The sequence below is a fragment of the Pieris napi genome, chromosome 16 (genome assembly GCF_905475465.1).
Source record: "Pieris napi chromosome 16, ilPieNapi1.2, whole genome shotgun sequence".
Classification (NCBI taxonomy): domain Eukaryota; kingdom Metazoa; phylum Arthropoda; class Insecta; order Lepidoptera; family Pieridae; genus Pieris; species Pieris napi.
Window position 1 is genome coordinate 10,720,604 of NC_062249.1, and position 26,014 is coordinate 10,746,617.

The 26,014-nt window shown below is 36.5% G+C and overlaps 2 protein-coding genes across 2 annotated transcripts; one reads left to right on the top strand and one right to left on the bottom strand.

The window, feature by feature from the left end:
* Positions 1-485: 485 nt before the first annotated feature.
* LOC125057049 (enhancer of mRNA-decapping protein 3) lies at positions 486-3,578 on the bottom strand. Its single transcript, XM_047660484.1, has 5 exons — positions 3,138-3,578; positions 2,883-3,034; positions 2,269-2,388; positions 2,018-2,196; positions 486-1,897 (listed from the first exon to the last, which is right to left on the bottom strand). Exons 1-5 carry the CDS (start codon positions 3,290-3,292, stop codon positions 1,046-1,048), a joined length of 1,458 nt encoding a protein of 485 aa, XP_047516440.1. The 5' UTR covers positions 3,293-3,578; the 3' UTR covers positions 486-1,045.
* Positions 3,579-4,460: 882 nt separating this feature from the next.
* LOC125057047 (endoplasmic reticulum metallopeptidase 1-like) lies at positions 4,461-24,956 on the top strand. Its single transcript, XM_047660483.1, has 12 exons — positions 4,461-4,646; positions 4,935-5,153; positions 5,361-5,508; positions 5,904-6,035; positions 11,878-12,137; positions 13,826-13,946; positions 14,854-14,973; positions 17,663-18,022; positions 19,048-19,204; positions 19,979-20,195; positions 20,993-21,085; positions 21,772-24,956. Exons 2-12 carry the CDS (start codon positions 4,935-4,937, stop codon positions 22,510-22,512), a joined length of 2,568 nt encoding a protein of 855 aa, XP_047516439.1. The 5' UTR covers positions 4,461-4,646; the 3' UTR covers positions 22,513-24,956.
* Positions 24,957-26,014: the final 1,058 nt, after the last annotated feature.

The following is a 26,014-nucleotide window of genomic DNA, read 5'->3' on the forward strand; positions in this document are numbered from 1 at the left end:
GCTAACGTAAAAAACGTCTGTGTTCAATTATGGACAATTCGACAGAACGAAATCTTAAGTTTTAATCTGTATTAACATGACGTTATGAAGTAAAACAACTTGTAAATAGTCAATTATCAAAAATCCTATAATATTTACTTTTAAATACAAAACGGTCACAGATTAGACCATGACAAAGATTAAGCGCCATTTTGTGGATACTCGCAATACTTAGATTTCGTATCAAGATCAGTTGTTTTGTACGTTATCGTTCAAAAGTAAGAGCCACAGATGTATTTCCCGTGATATGTCGGTGGTTTACTCATCTCTGGAGCTGATATTTATTTTAATTTGAAGGGAAGGGGTAAGATTAAGGAATTTTGTCTTTGATGTTGTCCAAAGTGAGCGCTTTTTGAGGAACTATGTATATTATTTTCGGTAATAAATCGATGGATTTGTGAAATTTTCTTTATTTCCAATATCTCTACAGGGACAATAAAAAACAATTACATCAACAAGTTTAATAATTATGAACAAAATGCATTAATTCACAAGATAACTTACTTCTCTGTCGACACACATTCCAAAATTCACAATCTACATAAAAATATAAAATTATTATTCATCTGAATTATCACAGGGCCCACTTTTATTTTATTGTTACGCATCTCTAATTAAATTAAATTTCATATCAAAATTAGATTATATTTCGAGAATCTGCAGTTACATAAACACAAAAAGACGAATAAAATGACACCTACTTAAAATTACACCGACTAGTTCCTGTTCACAACTATTAAGTATAAATGGCGTGTTAACGTCGAAAAATCGTCGTCATTTCGCTGTAAGACCCGGAAACTAGCTGGTATAAGTATAAAGAAATTAAAATAAATGCTTAGAAATAACCTTTCACAATTAAATGCCATAGTCTCAGTTTATTCGCCCGTATTATGTATATTCCGTAAATTAATATATTTTAATCTCTTAATACAGCGTTCAGATTTGATTTATATTAATTACAGGGGTCGACTTTAGTGAGCGCCCAATCTGAACGATGAGAAGTGAATCAATGCAGCGGCAGTAGAGAAGCGGCACCGAACGGCGGTCGGTATTCGATGTTCATCTCCTTAAAAATTTGCTGTGGAGGGGCAATATTGGCGAGGAAGACGCGGCCAAGCGAGGGGTCCAACGGCGTTGGCAGTCCGCCCACGACTGCGGCGCGAGTGGGCGTGTCCGGCCAACCACCGGCCGGGGGCTCCAACGCTAGCACGGCGGCTCTCTGCGCGCGGACCCACCCCAATACCTCTGAATGCCCCGCGCGGCCAGCATCCGCCAGAGGATCGTATAGCGCCAGTACCACCAGATCGGCCACCGGGGCGCCACCCGTGCCCCACGCGGCTGCCCCGCCCGCCGCGGCGAACGCTGTCAGCTCTCGTTGGAGCAACGCACACGACTCGGCGCCCTCGCCACTTAAAGCGACATGGGCGCGGACTCCGTGCGAGAGTAATAACCGCGCAGTCAACACGCCGGCTGCCCCACCCAGGTGGGTACCGGCCGCCACCACAACGACGGGAACTTGATGGGCGTTCCGCGCCTCCAGACGCCTTCCACCACCACACAAACGCAACGCAAAGTCGGCCACCGCCCGCGATATGAGCAGCAACGCGCTATCGAGCAAGCGCAGACGGAGGAGACTCTCCCAAAGCATCTGTCGGGCGCGCGGCGTGGCTGCAGGTATAGTTCGACCGTCATCTGTGGTGTAGTCATGGGAAGCTTGAAGATGCGCCGGCAAACGCAAGGCCGGTCGAGCGGCGGGCGGAGCTGGCAGCACGCTCTCGTCGTGTCTCATGGCCGCGTCAGCAACTACGTCCGGACGGGCAGCGCCTCCCGCTCCGCTTCGGACTTCCCAACTCACCGCCTGTAACGTAATTCGCGACGCAAACATTAATAAAACTTAGTCTATAAGCATTAAATATATGGTCACAAGACAAAGTAAAACTGTAATCTATAAAAGATCAAAAATATGAAAAATAAGGACCTGCTTGTCAAACAGTGCAAGGTTGCCCTCGAAGTCAAAATCATCTTCGAAGGCTGGGTCAGCTGCATCCCCGAAACATGCCTCATTACGACGTCTAGCCCGTTCTGTGCCACCTCCCATACTTCCCCCACTTCCACCCCCACCACGTGCCTTTGGAGTTGAACTCAAATTATAACTACCTGTACATATAGATATCCACATGAGTTGTATAAAAGATTTATAGTTTTAATTCCAAGATAAATATATCTTACCAGCATTTGTATTATTCTTGTTTCTATTAGGTTGAATATCTATAGGTTTGCTACGTGCTGGTGTGGCACCACCCCGATTGGTAGTTGTCTTATTGGAGGCATTGTTGTTTTGTTGGATCCCTGTAAAGCAAAAAAACTAAACCATAGAAACTATAGTTAAATATATAGTTTCTAATTTATTTCTTTTAAAGACCCATTATACTACACAGTAGATGAAAGACGAATAAAGTTCATGACTTGATGTGTAGACTTATATTCAATATGTTTCCTATACAAAATTGACACTAATATTTGTAAGATTATCAAGTATTAAATATATTGAATAAATAAATTAAAATTACCAATAACTTCAGCCGATTTTCAAGAATTTAAATAGAATAATTTAATAAAGGATATTAATTACATTTAAATTTACAAATAATATTAAACATAATATGTCAAAAACACACAACATTTTAACATATGGGAACTTTCTTTCACACAGTCTTAAGTAAAACTCACACTAATTGAATGAAAAGCCTTGTCTCAGTTTATTTGCCAAAAATCAATTTATCTAATTAATTCAATCAATTTAGTCATTTTTATATAAAAAAATTAAATAAGTCATTACAGACCCGTATTAGAAGAATTTGCCTGTAAATTCTCACAGACAGTAGCTCTAGGGCCTTTCTTATTGGCCTTAGTGACTCTAACAGTACTATGACTTAATTCTTGTGGCTCTACCTTTGCCTCTTCTATAATTTTTAAATCTTTTATATCAGCAGCTCTGAAACAAATAATGAGTATAAAAGAAAAGACAGATGTCAAAATAATGTTCCTTTAAACAAACTTAATAGCAGAAGCAAAATCTTTTCTTTGTCTAATCTTACTTGAGTGTTACTTGTGATTTCGGGTATGGGAAACCATTCCTAAAGGCCTTTGTAAGCGTGATAGTATTTGCATCCGCTTTAAGGATTGTGCCCTGATAATAACCAAGAGGCTCGCCACAATTTACCGACACTGCACAACCAATCCATTTCGACATCGTTCAAAGTTAACATATATTTATGTAAAAGTTCCACTTAAACTGCAAATTAATTCTATAATTTCTTTAAAAAATACTATTTTAAAAATATTTCTCAATAGTGTTAAGTGTCTTGATTAAAAAAGGTTTTGAACTTTGAAGTTTTGTTCACAACACAAGTTTCTCCGTTCATCTGACGTCAACGTCAGACGTGATGACTATGACGCTGCCAGTGACCAGTCGTATCAGCGTAAATTATACCGCTGTCTTTCTAAAATATTCATAATAATAGCTCGGATTACTAAACTTGCAATTACTAAAGCAGCAAGAGGACCGTTACGAAAATAGTTTGTTAAGTTTTCCATTTTAGTGGGGGGAGCATGGGGCTCCCCTACAGTCGTGGCAATTGTCAGTGTAAATTATTTTGACTACGACTTGACAGCTTGATTTTGCTTTCCTATATCTGTTTGACGACTAGTACCTGACATCAGGGTTCACAACCGTACGATAATTATCGTACATTTGCGATAATTTCATAGCTACGTACGATGTACGATGGTACATGACTATCGTACGCAGATTGTACGATAATTTCCAGTCTGATAAAAAATTTGATGATTACACAGATAGCCCAATAACAATTACAGTTTTTAGTGTCAGTGTCATCTATTGGCTTATTTTTCTATTAGGAACTTATGCTGTCACAAGGCAACTACAGCAGATGAACAAAGCGTTAATGTACAAACACAAAAACGCATCAGAATGCACAGCCAAAAAATTCACGATTTGTATGGTGACGCAGATTTGGAAGTCTTCGATAACATTTTAATACCTAACGAATTTTAAGTGATAAAAATAATATGCGATGTTTACGGACAATAGGTATATCACTTAGAGCGAACACCATATTGTTCAACGAGAAAATATTGCGTATTTTTGTTCCCCTTTGACGGAAGAGATTGAATTATTATAATTTTTTTCAATTTGAAAAACACAAGTTTACAAGATTTAAACTATAAATCATTTGCAACATTTTATTTTCACGTTTCATATGATTTTTTAAAGTATTTTGAGCCATTTTCCTGACTGTACGATAATTTATCGTATATGGATCACATATACGATAATTTTACGGCCCTGGTACGATAACTGCCTGGCTTCAGGTTGTGAACACTGCCTGACATAACAATTAACAGTTAACACTTTGGAATAAGGTTTTGTGAGGAGAGGGCTATTTTTGGTACCAGTAATTAATTTTTAAATATAATTTCTTCGAATTTATATATTTATTACTAAGTTGGTTTCCGTATGGTGCTTACTAGTAAGTCGATCTATATTGCTCCAGATTTAGGGAGGAATAAAAAAAACATACAAGGTAAGTAAATTATTATCAAATCTTAAGAATTAAATGTGTGAAAATTGTCTGCTTCAAATTAGCACAATTAAGACTGCTTTGAATTTTTTGCCTTGATTAAAAATGTATTTCTGTTTTAAATCTGAACCTTGTACTTATTTTTCTTGGTTAATACTGTTAAATTCCATTAAATATTTTTTATTTTATAACTGGAAATTATACCAAGCTATTTGTAACTAAAACGATTTAAATGTTTATATCTTATGTGTGTTTTCAAAGCATGATATACATGAATGTAATGTTATATAGATGGATGCAGAAGTGGTTAAAGAGAATGTATGGCAAGCGGGAAGTGTAAAAACAAGATGGGTTGTGCTGGCAGCACTATGTTCGTGTGTCGCAGTATTGGTAGCTGCAGTGTGTGATCAATCCCTACCTACACCACTTGACCGGTCTGCACCAAAAGACCGCTTCATAGCTGAGATTGCATATGAGCATCTGGTCAATCTCACATCCATTGGACCAAGGGTAAATATTAAAATAATAATGCAAGAAATCATGCAGATCTTTCATGTAAATGTTTTAACAATGTTTATTTATCAATAAATATAAAAAATCCTTTACAGTTCAGTTTGTTTCATATTGTGAAGTTCTAAGTAGAATTCCAGTTTCATAACATCATACGCAATCATAGATTTAAAAGGCTCAGAGAATTAACTGGTCTGTTATTTGCAGGTAGCAGGCAGTTATGAGAATGAGGTAGCAGCTGTTAAAGTGCTGGTCAATGCTGCTCGTGGGATTCAGGCTGCTGCGTCAGCACATAATCGTGTTGAGTTTGATGTATTCAGGGCTAGTGGTGCCTTTTCACTTACTTTCATTGATGGTAAACTATTTCCCACTTCTCAGTGTTTATAAAGCTAACTTACAATACACAGCGATAAAACTACAAAAATAAACGTAAAAAACGCGTGTGCACGAAACAAGTATGCACAGAGGAACATAACAACTCAGAAAATAAACATAACTTAACAAATATAAAACTAAGACAAAGATCGGAATAATTGTCATTAATAAAATACATATTAATAACGATATTATTGAATCCGAAACAATGGCAGCAGATTTCGTTATTTATTCGTATGTATAGAATGGAGTTTTATTTATGAATTAAAACAATTACTATACAAATATGATGTTCCTATTGTTGGGTTTCATTTAAGTGTTTAAAGACTGAGCTTAATATTTAAAACATCAAATGAAACGAAATACAATTAACAGGTATGAGCAACATATACCGGGACGTCCAAAGCGTGGTGATCCGCGTACGAGGGGCCGGGGCCGAAAGCCGATCCACCCGTCGGAGCGCCCTGTTGCTCAATTGTCACTATGACACAGTACCTGATAGTCCAGGTAAGTTTTAAACTTACCTTTTGCTGTCTCTCGTATTTTTTAAATGTGTTTATTTTTTTTATTTTTTTATTGAGAAAAAGCTTGCCAACGCTTGGCACACTGAGACATTGGTAAAAACAAACACAAAATACAATTTTTAATGTGACAAGCACTTATAGGCAAACATGACATACATATAGAGATCATAAAGAGATTATTAAACAAAACAAACATTACAAAACAAAACAATTACTTATCAAAGAAAAAATTCTAATTACAAAAAACTAAACAAAAATCCATTTTATACTGTGAGGTGAGCAACTATGTATATCCAGACCTAGCTCGTTTATAAGAATGCTTAATCTGGACATCGGTGAGCTAATTACTATCAGAATTTCAGTTTGCCTTGATAATAAGTATTGTTCGATTTATCTCATAAAATATATTCTTATTTATTCATATATAACATATACATTCGTTACTTATTGAGTATTTAAACTTAAAAGGGTAAGAGATATTAATAATGATTAAATACGAAAAAACTCGTCAGAGAACTACGGAATTATTTAGAATATTTTTCACGTAAATTAATTTTTTTATTGCATTTATATTTGTTAATTATCGCTGTTCAAAGTTCAGGTGTAATGTTTTTATTGGTCGTAAACTATTTATGTCCCAACACCATACAAGAATATATAAATTGTGCAATATATGTACATTGTACATATATATTTTAAGTGTTTACTCAAATAACAACTATTTATAATACTTTATGAGCGTCAAAATGTCTAAATCTATTTCAATTTTTTATCAAAATACGATCGACTTTCATTTCCATTTTTGAATAATAATTCCTTACGATTTTTTGCTTAACAAGGTGCAATGCCGGGGTTCGAACCCAATACCACAGGTCTTAGAATCGCAATCTTTTATTTGTTTATATTTATAAATCTAACAAAAAAAACTTTTGTTTTGTTTTTATTAACTTAGACGCGGCTTAGTCTTTGATTTATTTAGTAAAGTTTACCACATAAAACTCTTTTATCTAAAATATATACATCATAAAATAAAAATACCAGAAATTTTTGTTAAGCACAAAAAAGAAATTACCAGCAAAACATCGGATTAGGTTCGATATGGGCCTTATCAATGCTTTCCTTAAAACCGATCAGCCCACTACTGAATATATCCAGTTAAAATCGCTAAGAATTCGAAAGAGAACTGAACTCCTATGTTGGTTTTTGGAGAAGGAATTTGGTTCCTTAAACTGTTTGTAACGGATTATCTATTTACTTTTAATTAGCAACATTAATTCCCGATTAGTTAACGACACATTTAGGCATCCTAATGAAAGACCTTTTCTAACTGCCAGCTTTAGAAATATGTTTAGTTTTTAAAGTTAAGTAGTTTTTTCTAGTTTTTATGTTCACAAAATATCTAAAGATCTTAATCTTCTAGCTGCTCCATAAAGCTAAATAGTTCGTTGAACGTGCTTTAATTTCAATTTCATTCATTTCAAACTACGGGATGTACTTGAATATTTTTTTGGAAATGTGGTGTTCAAACTCAAACTCAAAATAATTTTATTCATATAGGTAAACAAGTAAACTTATGAACGTCAGAAAAGAAGTTAAATTAATTGTAAATTTACATTTACTACCAGTTCGCAAATCAAGGGCGTAGAGCGGGCAAGAAGAACTGGCAAGAAACTTTCCGCCACTCTTTTTAATCGCTAAGTTTTGAGTCATAAAAATTGATTGAACTGGAGCAAATCAATCCCAAGGATTAGGATCATTTAAATATTCGTAAAATTTATAAAAAGCTTCATTGATTAATTTACTTTTAACGAGAGCTTTGATATTATTTAGTGGCAATTCTCTAATTTCGCTTGGGAGTTTTTTGTAAAAACGAATACAATTTCCATGGAGTTGGAGTGTTGGAGGTGGATTCCCTGGACAGCTAAGGAAACAAACGTGTCCATACTAAGACGGTTACAGGTAAAAAAAGGTCTTTGACACTTGGTTACCAACGCATCTTGAATTTTTTAGACATGTTAACTACGGAATGTGTTTGAATGTAACACGCAGAGATCCAGAAAGTCTAGAAAAATTTATCGGGAGTGGAGGGCACCAGATGGCAGACCCCGTGGCAGATCCCCTACTCGCTGGACGGATCAAGTACAGACCCAGGCGCAGAGGCTTGCCGAAGATGTGCGGCGCCACTAACAGGACCTTCAGAAATGGAGAGTGCGACTGAAGAAGACTCCTTGTAAACCGCAGATTATAGTGTATGGCGAACGTATACGCTTATTACATAATGATAAAAAGTATTTGCATACCTATAAAAATACGACTTAAAGGCCATTAATAGTTAATCGTATTATTGTAGCAGTTATGCGCACGCGCCGTAACTAACTGCTCAATGGAAGTCATAATTCTCTCAACATGGTCAAATAAAATAGATTTTTATTTTTAATTCGTAGTAGTAAGAGGTGACTATAAAGGTATGTATATTTGAATGGCCGTTTTTTCCACTCACCGGCTTCGTTTTTTTGTGCCGGTATCTCCCCATTCTCAGCCGGCCCGCGCAAAATTGCATGTATACTTAATATTCATTCGTAATCCAACATTGTAAAATATTGTAAACCTATTTTAAAAGAGTAAGTGTGGAGTTTCTTGCCCATTCTTCTCCACATGAAACTACATTTTGGAAGGGGCAACTAGAATCTTCTTTATATTTTTTTTTTGACGTTATAAAGTGCCATTTTAGATGGTCTAATTGAAATAAATGATTTGACTTTGACTTTGAAACAGCTAACATCAATTATGTACATATAACAAACATATAAGCCAAAGGTGGAATAAAAAAAGTTCAAATATTTACGAAAAGATACTATATAGGAATTGTTTCTTGGTTATCCGAACATAGTTGAAGAACTTTTCGGAACTCTTTTTGAACATTTCAAATAGCGTATGTGTTTTATCTAAGTATCTCTCTTTTAGTATTGGATGAACCCAAAATTCGAGTTGTCCGAGTTAGTATTTGCGTCTAAGATGTAATGGATACTTATGAAAAATGCCCATGATTTGAGAACTGGCAGTAAATGTAAATTTAGAAGCATTTCATATATATATATATATTTTTTTTACGTTCATAAGTACACTGTGTTACCTATATGAATAAATGATTTGGATTTTTTTTTAAATACAACTTCACAGGTTAGACTGAAAATCCTTTAGGGTGGAGGAACAGTACAATCCTTCCTCCACAACACCTCGATGATCCATCAGTTTGATCCACAATAATACGGGTTGCAGACCAAGAGCTAAGCTAAGTTAGTTTAGCTTAGCTCGCATAGCTGACGCAGTTTTCCATACTTGTGTGCAGACCGCAAACTATGCGAACTAAGCTATGTGAGCTAACTAAAATATGCGAAGCTAAGTTAGTTGTGTATGCCGATGCGCAGCTACACGAGCTAAGCTAAGCCCCTCCCGCTACCCCGCACACCATTTGCACATCCTTCGCCACACTGACTGAGCTTTGGCTTAGCTGTTGGTGTGCACGCTATTTATTTCTAGCTTAGCTTAGCCTAGCTTGCTTGGCATAGCTTAGTTTAACCTTGGCATAGCTTAGTTTTCGGTCTGCAACCGGCTTAACTTCGAATCGATAACCTCCTTTTGATTTTTTCGATAGGAAAAGAAAATGAGTCCAAGACCAGTCCAGTTTTATCGTATTTATACTACCAAAATAATGATCAATTAACATATTTAGGTCTGTTAGTATGAGTATGGAATCTTGCATGATATCGTGAATGACACAAATTCAGAATTTATCAATCGTTTGTAACGATAAAGTGACCCCAATCGAACCATTTACAGATTCCATTGATGATAAGTAATTTACTAACACTACTTGAATCGGAATTTAAAAGATAATTCTCTATTCATAGAAAATAATAATTTTATTCTCGTTATAACTTGTCCTATATTAAGCACGCGTTTTGGCCAAAACTCACCGATATCCAGATTGAGCATTCTGATAAACGAGCTAGGTCTGGATAACCATAGTCGCTCCCCTCACACTTTGAAATCCACTTTTTTTAAAGACAATTCACACCAATTGACCTAGTCCCATGCTAAGCTGGTAAAGCTTGTGTTATGGGTACTAGGCAACGGATATACTTACATATTATAGATAGATAGACATATTAATACATATTCGTCTCAGCCGGGGAACCTATGGATTCGCAGTCAAGGGTACTAACCACTAGACCAATGAGTCGTCCTTTATTTTTTATCTCATGTTATGTTTTTTAAGTCTGTCCTGTACTGGATTCATACACAACTAACAACCACCCATGTGGACTCAGTAAACCTGAGTTTTATTGTAGGTGATCGAATAATGGAGTCGTTGATTTTTTTTTAACCCCGTAAATCATTTGGTTATTGATGGTTAATAAAGATTTCTTATTATAGTATAAAAGATTTTCTATGATAGACGTTCTATTAATTTATTATCACACCACATAATATATAATGCATTATTTATAATCAATATAATCTTAATATATATAAATTACGTGTCACGTTGTTTGTCCGCTATGGACTCCTAAACTACCGAACCGATATCAATCAAATTTGCACACCGTGTGCAGTTTGATCCAACTTAAAAGGTAGGATTGCTTAAATCTCAATTTATATCCGCAATATTATTTTATTGCAAAATATTTGTTTATTATTTGATAGTCACAATTCTAACAGATGGCGCTGTGTTGAAAGTACCAACGTTTCACATAAGCTACAATTTAATGGCATAACCACCAAAAAAGCTTGGTGGTCCCCATGACTGTTGTTCATAGTTTGCTACTATGTAATATAACAAAAACCTTAGCTACAGCAACGCTTGGCCGGTGTACTAGTAATATTATAATAATCAATACAATAAAATCTATCAATTATAAGATACATGATAATTACTATTAACATAAATTTTATATAAAAACGTTCTTGAACTCTGGCCTCGGTAGTCGGGATATCATTTAGCACCTTTGCACAAAAATTATCAAAAACTCGTTTCATGACGTAATAGTGTTTTTATATCGCGGTTTTACTAGTTTCCTTGTATTTTCATGTAAAAATGCTCGCTAAAGTACATGTTTAACAATCCTTGCGCCATTAATTTTTATTAATTCATAAAATTTTATCACGTACATCTACTTATCGGTAATATAATAGCTTTAAAACTACAAATAGGGTTTGTTTATAAAACTGACTATTAAATTGAAGCTTCTATAGTTTACTAGCCGTACCCAGAGACACCGATTAAAATAAATCTTACATTAGCTTAACATCTAACAACTCGTACAATTCAGTCATTTTAATGCTTGTTTAGTTAACTATTAATATATGAAAGGTCTTTTGTGGGTTCGGTCGTCTTCAATTGGGTCTGGGCCTCATTTCTGCATCTAAGATCTACAAGGTGATCAACCTCCTGTGCCTGACACGCCGTCGAATTTTTGGGGTCTAAGGCAAGCCTTTTTATTCACGTTTTCCTCTACCGTTCGAGCTAATGTTAAATGCGAACATAGAATGTAAGTCCATTGGTGCATAGCCGGGTTCGAACCTACGATCTCAAGAATGAGAGTCGCACGCTAAAGGAACTAAGACGCCACTGCTCTCCAATAAAGACAAATAAAAAGCTACTAAACAATTACGGACTTTTCAATGTTTGGAACAGTTTTACAAGTGTGAAAACCCCAGATTCATGAGCCAATAGGTACTAAACAACCAAGTCCTCCCCTTTTGACGCATAGTAAATTCATTATTCATACATTACATAATCTTCGATTGCAATGTGGTTACAGGTGCCAGCGACGACGGCGCTGGATGTGCTGTGGTACTAGAAACACTTAGAGCCCTAGCCGCCTCACCACATCCGCTACGCCATGACGTAGTCGGTCTACTCAACGGGGCCGAAGAAAATATAATGCAGGCATCCCACGCCTTTGTAACTACGCACCGGTGGGCGAAATCTTTGCGGGCCTTTATCAATATTGAAGCCTGTGGCGCGGGTGGTCGTGAAGTTCTGTTCCAGGCGGGTCCGAATGACCCCTGGATGCTCGAGGTACTCCCCTGTACGTAATCACGCACGACGCATCTCACCTCACGTTTGCATGTTATCATCGTCATATCTTTAGTAGTAGCTTATTAGAACCCTGCTACGAGATTCTTTGAACGTTTTTGATAGCCATTTTTTCTATAGATATCTATGAATAAGAACTGATAACTTACCACTTGTATGAACAAGTGTTGGAAGCTGACTGCGACACTATTGACATTTTTACATGTTAACATTAGCGATATTGTGTATCTTATGTATTTAATATTACATATATTTTTGAAGGGAAACTTCTTTATCGGAGTTGGAAAAAAATTTAGCGTAACATTTTTTCGTTACGCGTCACGTTTTTCCGTTACGCGCCATGTTCCTTTTTGAAGTCAAACTTCTTTATCGGCGTTGGAAAAAAATTTACCGTCACATTATTTATTATTCGACACTTAATATTTTAATGACAATTAAATTCATTAAATTCCTAACATATCTTCCTTTTTCCGTCCCTCTAAGTATCGGAAATCTAAACTTTTAGATTTGTATAAATATGAACAATACTTCAAGATTAGTTTGCCACTGAAGTTTCACTTCTGCCATGTGTACTTTGTACACACACACTTTTTTTTTTTAAACACACGGTCACAGTAAAATGAATGCTATAACGTTTAAATCTATCAATATCTGATATTATTAATTAGTAACGAATTTCTTGTGTTAAATTTGAAGCAAAATGCACTTTGTAACGAAAGCACTTATAAATTTGTCCGCGTACACGCACGCTTGATCGCTTTTGGTGTTTTCGTTTATATGTAGATATAATAACTTGCTTAACGCATATAACGTCTAATGTTATTTGCGTATATATGCTAAAGTCAATGGCCATTAAAGTGGGGGGGGGGAGACTGATAATGTATTTGTCAAAATGTATAAAATAGGGTGGCAGGGCTGGCAAAATGCCACGGGCCCCCGACCCAATAGGGCCCCTGACCAAGAGATGTTCTATGGATGAATGTGAAGTCTCCAATACGCATTGGACTAGTGTGGGGACTGCAGACAATTCCCTCTCGCCTAAGAGAGGAGGCCTATGGCCATTAGTGGGACATACACAGCGTGTAATTGAGTACGCTGAAACTCTCGAAGTTTATTAACATTAAACTGTGTACAACGTGATGATTTTTACTGATAGATAGATATTTGCCTTGGGCCCCAGATGGTATAGTTACGCCACTGATAATACAGCTTATTTGTGGTCTTTAAGTAACTTGTTAGGGGCCTCATAGCCTAGCGGTCTTATTAAGTGGCAGCTAGGTGAGGGGTACCGGGTTCGATTCCCGGTTCGAGGGCAAGTTTTAATTTAAATTTGTTCTCGGCCTTTGGGAGGGTTGTGCGGTACCGGGCGAGTGCCTAAACCGTACATGGAGGACATGGTCGAATTTCTAAGGCAAAAAGCACGAATTATAAAAATCTTATACTTGACGCTGGCTAATGCACAAACCGTGCCAGAGCCATAAAAAAAAGTAACTTGTTTAACGCATATTTATTATACAACACTTTCTGAACGGTTCTCTGGAGTACAGTCTAGATCATGTTGAGCATTGGTTTATTTTTATTTGCACTTTGACTAATACTTTTACCATCTTTACCTTACCATAGGCCGACGCCGCCCTTGGTTATTTTGACCTTTTATGTTTGCATTATAGGTATACGCAGGCGCAGTACCGCACCCGTTTGCATCATCTCTAGCCCAGGAGATGTTCGAGAGCGGACTCATCCCCGCTGATACTGATTTTCGAATCTTTCGAGACTTCGCTAACATATCCGGTAAGCTGAATTTACATTTCAAAAGTCAAAAATCATTTATTCATATAGGTAACACAATGTACACATATGAACGTCAAAAAAAATGTAGAAATGCTTCTAACTTTACATTTAGTGCCAGTTCTCAAATCAAAGCGTAGAACGGAAGAGAAGAACTGGCAATAAACTCTCCGCCACTTTTTTAATCGCCATTTTTTTTTACACAACGTTTGTAAGAAGCTGCAACCATTACATAATGTTCCACATGACATCTTAAGTAATTAATAATAATACAATTAATTAAAAACAAAGACTTGTCCTCTATCAGCAGGAGGCATGGTCAAATAGGAGCACGCACTTACATTCTCGTGGGAACAACACGCAAACACATAGTCGAAATATCATCACCGCATACACGAATTCAAGTACGACCAGTCACCGCAAGTAGCACCCGTTCACGAGTATGACGCATGGCCAGCCATCGGCCCCCTCGCCATATTTCTATATAAACCGCTTTATTTAATTAAAAAAACTACGCTACTACCTTCCAGGTCTGGGCCGAAGATTTCTGTGTCTGTTTTTTAATCATTACTAATAGGCAAGTAGGTGAGCTTTCTATGCCTGACACATGTGACTTTTTGGGTCTAAGGCATGACGGTTTTCTCACGATGTTTCCTTCACCGTACGAGCTAGTGTTAAATGACATTGACATAATAGGCGAGGCAAGTAGCATGGTCGTGAGACATAACGCGTTTGAATTCTTTAGTTTTAATATTGAATGTGTATTCGTTGTATATATTAAATAAACTAGTCATTAACTGTCCCTAAAGGCTTCAGCGTGCGACTCTCATCCCTGAGGTCGTAGGTTCAGAGTGCTGAGGAGCAGCTTTTTTACTAAAATTAGCGTTTATATTAATATTTTTATTTGCAGGTGTGGATCTGGCATGGAATAGCAATGGATATGTGTACCACACGAGCCTTGATACGGCGGATAAAGTGCCACTCGCCACCTTACAACGCACCGGTGACAACGTGCTTGCGCTCACGCATGGTACGTAAAGGGACGAACACATAATTATTACAAGTATTTATTAAGTAAGTTAGTTATAAAACTGATATTTAAGCACAGTTTAATAACAGTAGTAATAACAATTTTTTTAAATTGAGAAAACTGACATAATAAAAAATACACAAACAAAAAAATATTGCTTTCGGTAAAATGTTTCTCAATTGGATTCGGTGACTTTATTCTAGTTTTAAATAACTTCGTTCTTTACTAATTATTTTGTGTAATGGAACAATATAGAAGTGATGATATTTTATTCAATTTAAAATATTAATAACTAATTAATTGAAGACATATATCTGTATTTCCGAACTGATACGACTAAGGGACATTCGGAAGCGTACCATTCCCTCGGTCGGCAACACACACGCAACCTGCCCCGCGTAGGTGCCTATGGTTGTTAGCACTTTATTGAAAGTGACTCGCCGACTAGTCTCCTGTTCCATAAAAAAACTGGAATTGCAATAAATGTCTGAGGACTATATTATAGAATTGCGTCCGATCTCTGTTCGTCGCATTTTTTGAAGTTTGAAGAAACTTCTTTAGGCGCATGAGGGTAAAATTAATATATAACTAGCTGACCCGGCAAACGTCGTTTTGCCATGTTTATTATTTGTAGGAAACTTTTTAGTTCAATAAAAATAACTATCTAATATAATAATAAAAAAATAGGGGTTGTTAGTAGAGGGGTGACAATTAAGGGTGTATATATTTTTGTATGCTGTATTATAAAAATATAAAAACAAAAAGTAGATTTAGGGGTGGGACCACCCTTAACATTAAGGGGGATGAAAAATAGATGTTGTCCGATTCTCAGACTTACTGACTTACTGAATGTATAAAAAATTTCATATAAATCCGTCGTGCCGTTTCGGAGGAGTATGGGAACGAACATTGTGACACGAGAATTTTATATATTAGATTACGGAACGGAACGAGCGTTTTTGTCGAAAAAAAAGGGAGAGAGCTATTAAAAGAGAGTGAGAAGGGTGAATTACCTTATAGAAATTCTATTTATAAAATTAAAATTTCGTAAAGAATTCATGAAATGTTAGTATTTTATGTTTTATGCAAAATAATTTATTGAAATCTCAAGTGACGGATTGTAAATTAAATGCCACGTGTTTTTATCGAAGAAATAAATTTAAAAAATTAAATTTATTATTTGTATTAATTTTCGACACTTTTAATATTAGGTCCTTACATATGAAATTGGCGTTTTACGTTTTGGCCACTTTGACCTCAAATATCTCCTCTTTGGTTAAGAATTCCAAATTAAAATTTGTACAGCTATTTACACTTGTATTTGTGCTTCGATGACCGTCATTCATTTGTTTTTTTCTTCTGTTTTTTTCTGTTTGCGTCACTCATTTTACAAAATGGAAAACTTAAAGTATCGCATTATTTACGAGTACGAGTTCCGCCGTGGCACTAGTGCCGCGGCAACGACTCGAAGGGTGAATGATGTTTATGGCGGTCATGTTGCAAAAGAAAACACAGTTCGATTTTGGTTCCAACGTTTTCGTTCTGGAAATTTCGACCTGCAGAACAAGCCCCGTGGACGGCCTGAGACCCAAGTTGATAATGAAGTATTGAAGGCTATTGAGGAAGCGGATCCATCGCAAACCACGTCCGAGTTAGCTGCAGGCTGCGGTGTTAGTGATAAAACTGTTTTAATTCACTTGAAGCAAGTTGGGAAGATTAAAAAGCTTGAAAGATGGGTACCTCACGAATTGACTGAAGCAAACCGGCAAAAGCACGTCGACTGCTGCGTTACATTACTGAACCGGCACAATAATGAAGGTATTTTAAACCGAATCATTACCTGTGATGAAAAATGGATTCTTTACGATAATCGTAAGCGCTCAGCGCAATGGTTGGATCCTGGCCAGCCAGCCAAATCCTGCCCCAAGCGAAAATTAACCCCAAAAAAATTACTTGTAAGTTTGGTGGACTAGTGCCGGTATTGTTCATTGCAGTTTTCTCAAATCTGGCCAGACTATTACGGCTGATGTCTATTGTCAGCAATTGCAAACCATGATGGAAAAGCTAGCGGCTAAACAACCTATTCTGGTCAATCGCTCCACGCCACTGCTACTTCACGACAACGCTAGACCACACACTGCACAACAGACGGCTACCAAATTAGAAGAGCTTCAATTGGAATGTCTAAGACATCCTCCGTACTCCCCGGACCTTGCTCCAACAGATTACCATTTTTTTCGAAATTTGGACAACTTCTTGCAAGGGAAAAAATTTAACTCTGATGGGGCAGTCCAAATCGCCTTTACAGATTTTATTGATTCCCGTCCGACTGGTTTTTTTAGTAAAGGGATAAATGAACTACCTATGAGATGGCAAAAGTGTAGAAAACAATGGTTCATACTTTGATTAATTAAATATATTATATTTAAAAATATTCGACTTTTTGTTCCTCCCATACAAAACGCCAATTTCATATGTAAGGACCTAATATTTTAATGACAATTAAATTCATTAAATTCCTAACATATCCTTATTTTTCCCTCTCTCTAAGTGACGGAAATCTAAAGATTTGTATAAATATGAACAAAAGTTAAAAATTAGTTTGCCAAAGAAGTTTCACTTTTGTACTTTGTACGCACGCACTTTTTTATTTATAGATTTTGATTTGAATATTAATAATATCCTGCAGGTCTGCTCAGTAACGAGCGATTGGAGGCCGCTGCCGAACGTACACGTGCACCAGTGTACTTCGACGTAGTGGGGCGAGTGGTAATACTTGCGCGGGCGCCTGCCGCCTTCGTAGCCACAATCTTAGCTTTGGCTACAGTTGTGCTTAAGCTATACTTAAGCGCCACTCAGGCTAAGCAGCTGTATATACCGAGAATGCGGTGGATGCGGGTGGTCGGACGTGCGTTGTTGTCGGTGACGCTTGCGCAGTGTTGCGGCCTCGCTGCGTCTATTGCGGTTGCTCTGGTGTTACATGTCGGTGGAGCCCGATTGGCGTTTTATTCGCGGCCCTGGCTTTTGATACCGCTCTACTCTGTTCCAGGTATCGTATTCGAATAGTAATTAAAATAAAATATGTTTATTATGGATCATAAGATACAGGTATCACTTATTCCACGTCATTAAATTATTAATCCCTACTCATCGGCAAAGAAGACAGAGGATGTAGGCCGAGAGAAAAAGCCGACGTAAAAAACTCTCGGTACTCTTTTAAAATAGCAAATCATCAAACAACACTTATTTTAAAATAAATATCGCAAATTAATTAGAAGTAGCCTGTCTAGCACTAGTCCTAGGCCCTTTTATCAACTAGATAATCGATAACTTTATAGTAAGCCTTTTTACACACAGCTTTTCGTTAATACATTTCTTAAGTTTATTAAAAGTCAGAGATAAAAGAGCCTCTGGGATTTTAATTATGAAGAGTATCCCTTTTCCCAAAAAAGAATTACTTAATTCAGCTCTACCATAGTTCAACTCGACCTAGGGACCTTTGAGAAAAGATCGTACCAATTCTTAAAAGGCCGGCAACGCACTTGCGAGTGGTAATGTGAGTGTTCATGGGCGGCGGTGTCATTTAACATCAGATGAGCTTCCTGCCCTGCATTTTTTATAAAAATACAAATACACGAAAAATGATTTTTTTTTGTCTAGCTAGTACGGGAGGTATTTGGATACGTATTAAAACAATAAGATCTCGAGTATGACTGCCCATTTATTATATAAAGCATAGATTAAATATCAATAAAACTAGGTTTCACGTGGAACTTTTACATACATAGACAATAGACATACTTATACACTACAATTTAGATTTTTATAATCTTTCTATCATCTATGGTGATTTTTTTTTATGAAAAGACACACTATCGTCACTTTGAATAATGAGATGATTCACACAAGTTGCTTATTACTTTAACTGCAAGTTTGTCTATAAATATTAAAAATTATAAAGGTTGAACACCCTAATCTGTAGGAGTATCTCCTGAAGGTCGGTCTTACAGGAGGCTAATTATTTGACTTATCCATTTGGATAGCAAGACATATACTATATAAGGGTGTTTACAGCCGTGGTAGCATCGTGGTGGGATGCCCGTCTGACGTGGGGCAAAGCGCAAAGGGGCGGGGGCGTGGCCACAATAGCACGTGGGGAATGGACGCTACGGGCTTGGCATGACGCGCTATGCCTCGCAGCCGCTATCTTACTCGCAGCTGGAGCTTCTTTGTAAGTCACACAACGCAAATCTATATATAATCAACCAAAAAACACGCTTTCTTTGCCCAACGCTTTTTCTCCTTCCCAGATCCATTCATCTTTAACCTGCACTTCCTTAAAAACAAAAGTATCACTAACATTTCAAAACTCACACTACATACACATACTAAACAGAAAATGTTGATCTGATTTGACGATTGATGATCTTAGTGTCCAATAATTGTTTAAATATACATCTGTGTTGTGTAAAAAACATAAAGTTAAATACAGTTTATATGTTAAAAGGAAGAGACTGGCTGCCCACAACACAGGGAATCCTAGTGTGTGTAAATATACAATATACAGAATGTATATTGTGTATAATAAAGTTCTTTTCCTTTCTTTTCAAGTATTTTATTATTGAACAACATTGCTCCTTTTATACTTGCGGCTAGTGGTGCCTACATTTACGTTTCATTTATCATTCCACCATCGCGATAACGTTGGATATAATATGGAAACCATTGCGATATTTATTCATTAAAACTGACAACATCATACATAATGCTATATTTACAGTATATGTTACAAGCTACCTTTTAACATATATGACAATTATGGTAAACATAAATATTTCAAAAAATTTGCCTTATGGTGTGGTCTCTGGCAGAATGACCAGCGCACAGCAGACAATATCTAAAACTATTTAATCTACATATTTTTAGAAGGTCTTAAAGAATGGAACTAATTTAATCATTACCTATATATAATGCTTATTCAAATCATAACATTAAAATATTACAGAGGATTGCGCAGCGCCTTCGTAGTATTTCTGTGGACGTTACCAGCGGGCGCGGACGTCATTTGCGTACTCCTTGGCGTACAAGGAGCTCCGCGAGTGGTGTGTGGGGCGTTCGCCGCTGCATTGCCCGCGCTACAGACCGCATACCTGGCCGTGGCGTCACTCAATATGTTTGTGCCGGTCATGGGACGCGCTGGGACTTCTCCTCTACCACCAGATGTAATTTTTTTAAACTTTTGCTTACGCGAGTTCTAGAGTTTGTGCAGAAAGAGCGCGTCATTTAATTTTTTCACAAAAATGATATACAAGATTGTTCATGTTACGTATTACGATTGCTGGCGGACTATAATGACGTAAGAGTGTTGCCAACATAACAAATTAATTTAATTTTTCATTGTAAAGTCCTCGAATCCTACGACGCTTCTTTTTTTGCACAGCCATAAAAAAAATTGATGCAATTTTTTTTAAATTTAAATCTGTAAATTCATGTTTAACATTCTTCTCTTCTATCAAAAAATAAATCAGATTTTTAGGTCTGCGCTTCAGATTTCTGTATATAATTCATGATCATTTGTCAATCTAATAGGCAGGTAGGTGATCAGCCTTCTGTGCCTGACACACGCAGTTTTTTGAGTCTTAAAGTCGGTTCCCTCACGATGTTTTTCTTCACCGTTCGAACGAATGTTAAATGTGTACATAGAAAGCCGGTCCATTGGTGCAAGCCGGGATCGAACTTACGACCTCAGGGATGAGAGTCGCACGCTGAAGCCACTAGGCCAACACAGCTCTTCTATTCATTTTTCAATTTTAATTTAGGTATATTTTACGTATACCAAATCACCGTGAAACCACTCATTTGCCGGTGCGCAATACATACAGTATTATTTTTGTCTGAATTGAACTATTAAAGTGATTGATTTGATAATTATCTATTCAATCGGTGAAGTAATCGGCCTTCTGTGCCTTCTTATAAATGATAATAATAGTGATTTAAACTAAAAAGAGATTTTTCCTAGGTGATAATGGCAGTACTGGTTGGTGCGCTCACGCTGACGTTGTTCAGTTGGATGCTGCCGCTCGTAGTTGCTGCTAAACAGCCGCAAAAACTGGTAATTGTTAATATTATTAAACATTTAATAATATGTATCAGCGATAAAAAAATCCTTTGTCGTTGTTTATTACTGATGACTAATTAGTCATCACTAATAAAACAACGTTTAAAACGGTCTTACCAACAAATCATATCATAAGCCTATAGTAACTAAAACTTTTTAGAAAGATTTAAGAGAACACGTTTATTTATTAACTACAGCACACATAAAGTTGTATAAACACGTGATCACTAATCAAACAAGGCCCCAAATCAGCCTTAAGTCGTTGTCACCAGCAACACTGATTTTCAGTACAGTGGAGTGAGTATATACACTGAAAAAAACAAAAATTTTAACAATCAAAATCAAATATGCAAGTGTGCAGAAGGCTCGCTAGTGCGTTGCCGGCCTTTTAAGAATTGGTATGCTCTTTTCTTGAAGGGCACTAAGTCGAATTGGTTCAGAAATACTTTAGTGGGCAGCTGGTTCACATAGTGGTAGTGCGCGGAAAAAACTGCCTTCAGAAATATTATTGTTACAATCACAGTCTTGTTAGAAGCGCGATAAAAAGCGTTTTTAAACGCTAACGCTTTTTATAGCGATAACGTATATAAGGGGGTACCTAGGTAACAATTTTCAAATATTTAACTATGAAATAATTAATTAAAATTACAATATCAATAAAACTTATTAATTGATTACAGATACGACTTGGCTGGGCGGTCACCTTATGCACGGTCGTACTTGTACTTTGTACTCCACTTGGATTTCCATACAGCGAAGCACGACCGCAACGCTTCATGGTGTTCCACACACGACGAACGGAACACTCACAGACGCCCAGAGACACGTTATTGTATTGGCTTCCCGCGTTGGACGCGAACACGCCGCAATCGGTATACGCGCACGTGCCCGAAGTGGCGAACGCGCCCGCCGCCTGTTCCGACAAACTCTACTGCGGGGCCCCGTACTACCTCCCCGTCATATCCCTGGTGGCCCGCGGCCATGAACTTCCAGCTCTGGAGGAACCTAAAACGTCACTCAACGCCAGTGCCGAAGTTATAGGCGAGGGACCGACCCGCGATTTAAAACTTAAACTGCACGGCCCCAACCATATAGTCGTAATTTTATCGCCTGTCACCGGATTTATCTCGTGGTGTCAGACTGGGGAGTTTAGAATAATCCCCCAGCCAGGTCCCGAATGGAATAACAGGCAGACCTACTTCCTGTCCCTCCACGACGCTCTGACTCCAGCCCCGTGGGAACTGTTATGTCGAATCGAGTCTCACGTTAACGGCTCGAAATGGGTAGATGTATCTGTGGCGGGGCACAGTATGTCCGGTGAGTCGAAACATAGTGAAGCGCATGCGCAGCTGTTGTCGCGCTTTCCGAATTGGTCCGCTGTTACGGGTTGGGGAGTACATTTACATCTCTTTTCGCTATAGAAGTTTAGAGTGGAAGAGAATGACATATCGCTAGTATTTACTTGTCTTGCCACGGATTGGACGTGACAAACAGTGTTAGGACTCGCGGTAAATTACTAACGGGTCAAATTAGGTGCAGGCGTAGTGTTGAGGGGTAAGGCAGACGTGGCGTTCTTAAAGAAATTATAGTTAAATGATTTTGTATCTGAGAAACTAAAAGTTGGTAGTCAACAGTAACATTGGTTAAAATTTTGACCATCAATGAAATTGTATTGATAAAATTCTTTAGTCTTTAGGTTGTAGTAAATTTACTGTAAAGAAGAGAATACAGTAGTTTGTCGAAGATGACAGTAAACTCTAAAACAAAGTTCAAAAAATGAAGGAATGTTTTTATTTATTACTGTATGATTTTTTCTGCTGTAATTTTTATTTAGTAATCTGTGAACAAAACTCAATGTGTGTCTAATATTTTTAAATAGTGGACTTACCGTGGTACTGGTACTTTTTCATAGATACGTATAATTCTATAAAAAGTACAGTTGGCAAGAAAAGTGCCTTAGCAAATGATTTAAAACAAATAAGTGTCAAAACAGTAAGAAATTTTCCTCGTGTGTCAATTGTCAACTAAGAATGTTGCGGATTAAACCGCGTTTAATAATGACAATTATATAATAAGTAGTTAAAAATTTAGCTCAGTGTGTGGGTGATAGGCAGCAGATTATTAGAAAAGTGTAAATTCGATGCGTAAAAATGCTAATTTTCCCGCTAAATCTTGCAAAGATCATTTTGCAAAAGTACTTTGTGACCCCGCGTGTTTTTTTCTATACAGTTTCAATTTGTCAAATATTACAAGGTTTTAAAAACGATTTAAGATTTTTAACTAGTGACTATAAAACCTATACATATTGTTAGTTTTAATTCCCGCCAAAACGCGTCTGTCGGCAAGATGGCGTCGCAACAGACTATAACATGGTACGTTATAACTTGTAAATACGTAAACGAACATCAAGTTTTCTACGTGTTCTTTATTATTCTGCGATTACTTCATAACCCTTTTTAAAGCAATGTTTTTACAGATAACTCTAACACTTTATTTTTCATACTATCTAATAGCCTACACATGATTGTGTTACGTTATTCGTGTGACTCTGAATACTTAGGTAATACAAATTAGGAGTAATTTATATTTATTATTAAATGCGTGTCTTTTAAATTTGTTTATCTGACATTTGTGGCAGTAATTTAACATACAATACTTACAGCAATAGAATCCCCATAGATATATCATAGTTATAGATTATCTTTAGCAAAAGTACACCAATAATTTAAGTAGGTAATGAACATAGGCTGTGAACTAAGTAATAATAAGTAAGCTTATTATTTACTTTGAAAATCGGCTACTATGGGCTGGTAGTGATTCAGCCTTTACCTTGCCAAAGAGAATTAGACGCGTTCTTCGTTGTACTGTAGCCGTCCATTTTGTTGTTGCAATTGTGAGAGTGGTATATATTCTGAACCAAAAAGGTCATAGGTATTTTTCCTTTTTTTTTAATTAAATGGGTCAGAGGAATAGATAAAAATGTGCCACGAATATAAAGGTGCGTTGGAAAGTTTTGCACTTTAAATCTATTCCGACTTTATGTTAAAGCAATTATAAAATTTAACAATTGTATCGCACAACCTATTATGATTGAATTATTCAATATGAATTTATAAAAGGGAATTAGAGAGCGTTCAAGTATTACGTACCGGGGTGGTTGGTACGTTCTTAAATACGCGTTACATCACATTATTTTATGCTTTCACGCATTTGGTCACGTAACGTTTTACTAGGGGGAATATAGAAAAACGTTACCGTGCGTTACATGGGGGGGGGGGCTCGAAAATATTCAAAGTGCGTTACGTTACGTTATACTTGTACGCTCCCTTTAATGTAATCGACCCTAAAATTGTTGCTAGAAAATTAGTTTTCGTTTTTTAAAGTAAAACACAGGTTTTACTTCGATTATGCACAAATAATTAATATGCCTAAATGAATATATAGATATTAATAGGATTTATTTTGTCGTGTTGGTATTTATGTTGCGTCAATGTTTTTATGACACTAGCAAATAGAGTAGCTTTAGTTATGTGAAAGATATTTTTAAATTATTTCAGTAGGTGTTGTGTTAATCTATTTCAAATATACAAAAAATATTTCTAGTGTAGAAGAATGGGATGCTTGTTTTTACAATTGTCCTATTCTTACTCTTGTTAATCAGAATCTAATGCAATGATTTGGTCAAAGCGCCGCGTCGTTGTTAAGATGCGCGGCATCCAAAGTAGCCATGCTGATAACCAACCTGCGTAAGGAGATGGCATTATAGGATAATTTTTATAATGGTTATATTAAACGTACGACTTTCATCCCTGAGGTCGTAGGTTCGATCCCCTGTGCACCAATAGACTTTCTATGTGCGCATTAAACATTCGCTCGAACGGTGAAGGAAAACATCGTGAGGCTTGCCTTAGACCCAAAAGTCGACGGCGGGTGTACTACTGTGACTATTAGATTGACAAATGATCTTGAAACAGATACAGATATCTGAGACGTAAAAGGTGGTAGCGCCACTGATTTATTATACTTACATTTGGTATTATCAGAAATCGCTATGTACGTGCATTTCCTTGTTATGTATTGAAAATCAATTGGAATTCTCGGATTAGAATTACGTCTTCGTATTTTTGTATCACCTACTTATAAATATTTAGTTTCTCAATTTATGTTGGTATTAAATTAATTTTAAAATCTGATGTTTTATTCTACCCTATAATTTACAAAGTGTTATGTATCAAAGTATCATAAACTTGTCAAAAATCTATTATATATAATTACAAAACACAGTTAATTTCATATTTTGAATGATTCAATCATTCTTGATTCTGATGAATTCTCATCAAGAAAATTTGAATGAGTGATGCTTATAAATAAACTTGAATCTTCAGAACTTTTTATTCAACTTTATTCTTGTCACGTTATGATGATAAAAATGGTACTAATTCCGTTTTTCTTCTGGTCTAATACGCAATAGATATTTATTTGCAAAATTTCTAAATATATGGTTTACTCGTGTGGCAGACTTTTTTAATAGCGATATTTATATGATAAGGAATATTATGGACCACATCTGCCACCATGGTAGCGGTCCGTTGTCAATTGACACCCCCTTAAAAATGTAAAAAAAAAACAGACCGTATAGGTACTCATTTGCTCGTGTCTTCCTTTAAGGCTGCAGAAAGGCTGCTGCTAGAAACGCATTACGACCTTAATACATTAAGAAAATTATGTTTTATTGATCCGAACTTTAATTCCCATCAATACGAAATACGAGCAAATCATATACTTAAATGCTCGCCAGGACCCTAGCTAATATAAGTTGGTGTCTTTCTTTGTTTGATTATTTACTTAAAAGTAATCTTACAGCTACAGCTATACACATTATAGAAGAGAAAGATTTATATCGCATTATTGCATTTGACGAAA

What these genes read in the sequence shown, in the direction of transcription:
- LOC125057049 (XM_047660484.1), bottom strand. Translation starts at nt 3,292, where the DNA reads ATGTCGAAATGGATTGGTTGTGCAGTGTCGGTAAATTGTGGCGAGCCT. An exon ending in AAATCACAAGTAACACTCAA is followed by an intron (nt 3,035 to 3,137) that starts GTAAGATTAGAC and finishes TATTTGTTTCAG; the next exon opens with AGCTGCTGATATAAAAGATT. An exon ending in GGCAAATTCTTCTAATACGG is followed by an intron (nt 2,389 to 2,882) that starts GTCTGTAATGAC and finishes TTTGCTTTACAG; the next exon opens with GGATCCAACAAAACAACAAT.
- LOC125057047 (XM_047660483.1), top strand. Translation starts at nt 4,935, where the DNA reads ATGGATGCAGAAGTGGTTAAAGAGAATGTATGGCAAGCGGGAAGTGTA. An exon ending in CGTGCTTGCGCTCACGCATG is followed by an intron (nt 14,974 to 17,662) that starts GTACGTAAAGGG and finishes AATATCCTGCAG; the next exon opens with GTCTGCTCAGTAACGAGCGA. An exon ending in ACCGCTCTACTCTGTTCCAG is followed by an intron (nt 18,023 to 19,047) that starts GTATCGTATTCG and finishes GGGTGTTTACAG; the next exon opens with CCGTGGTAGCATCGTGGTGG.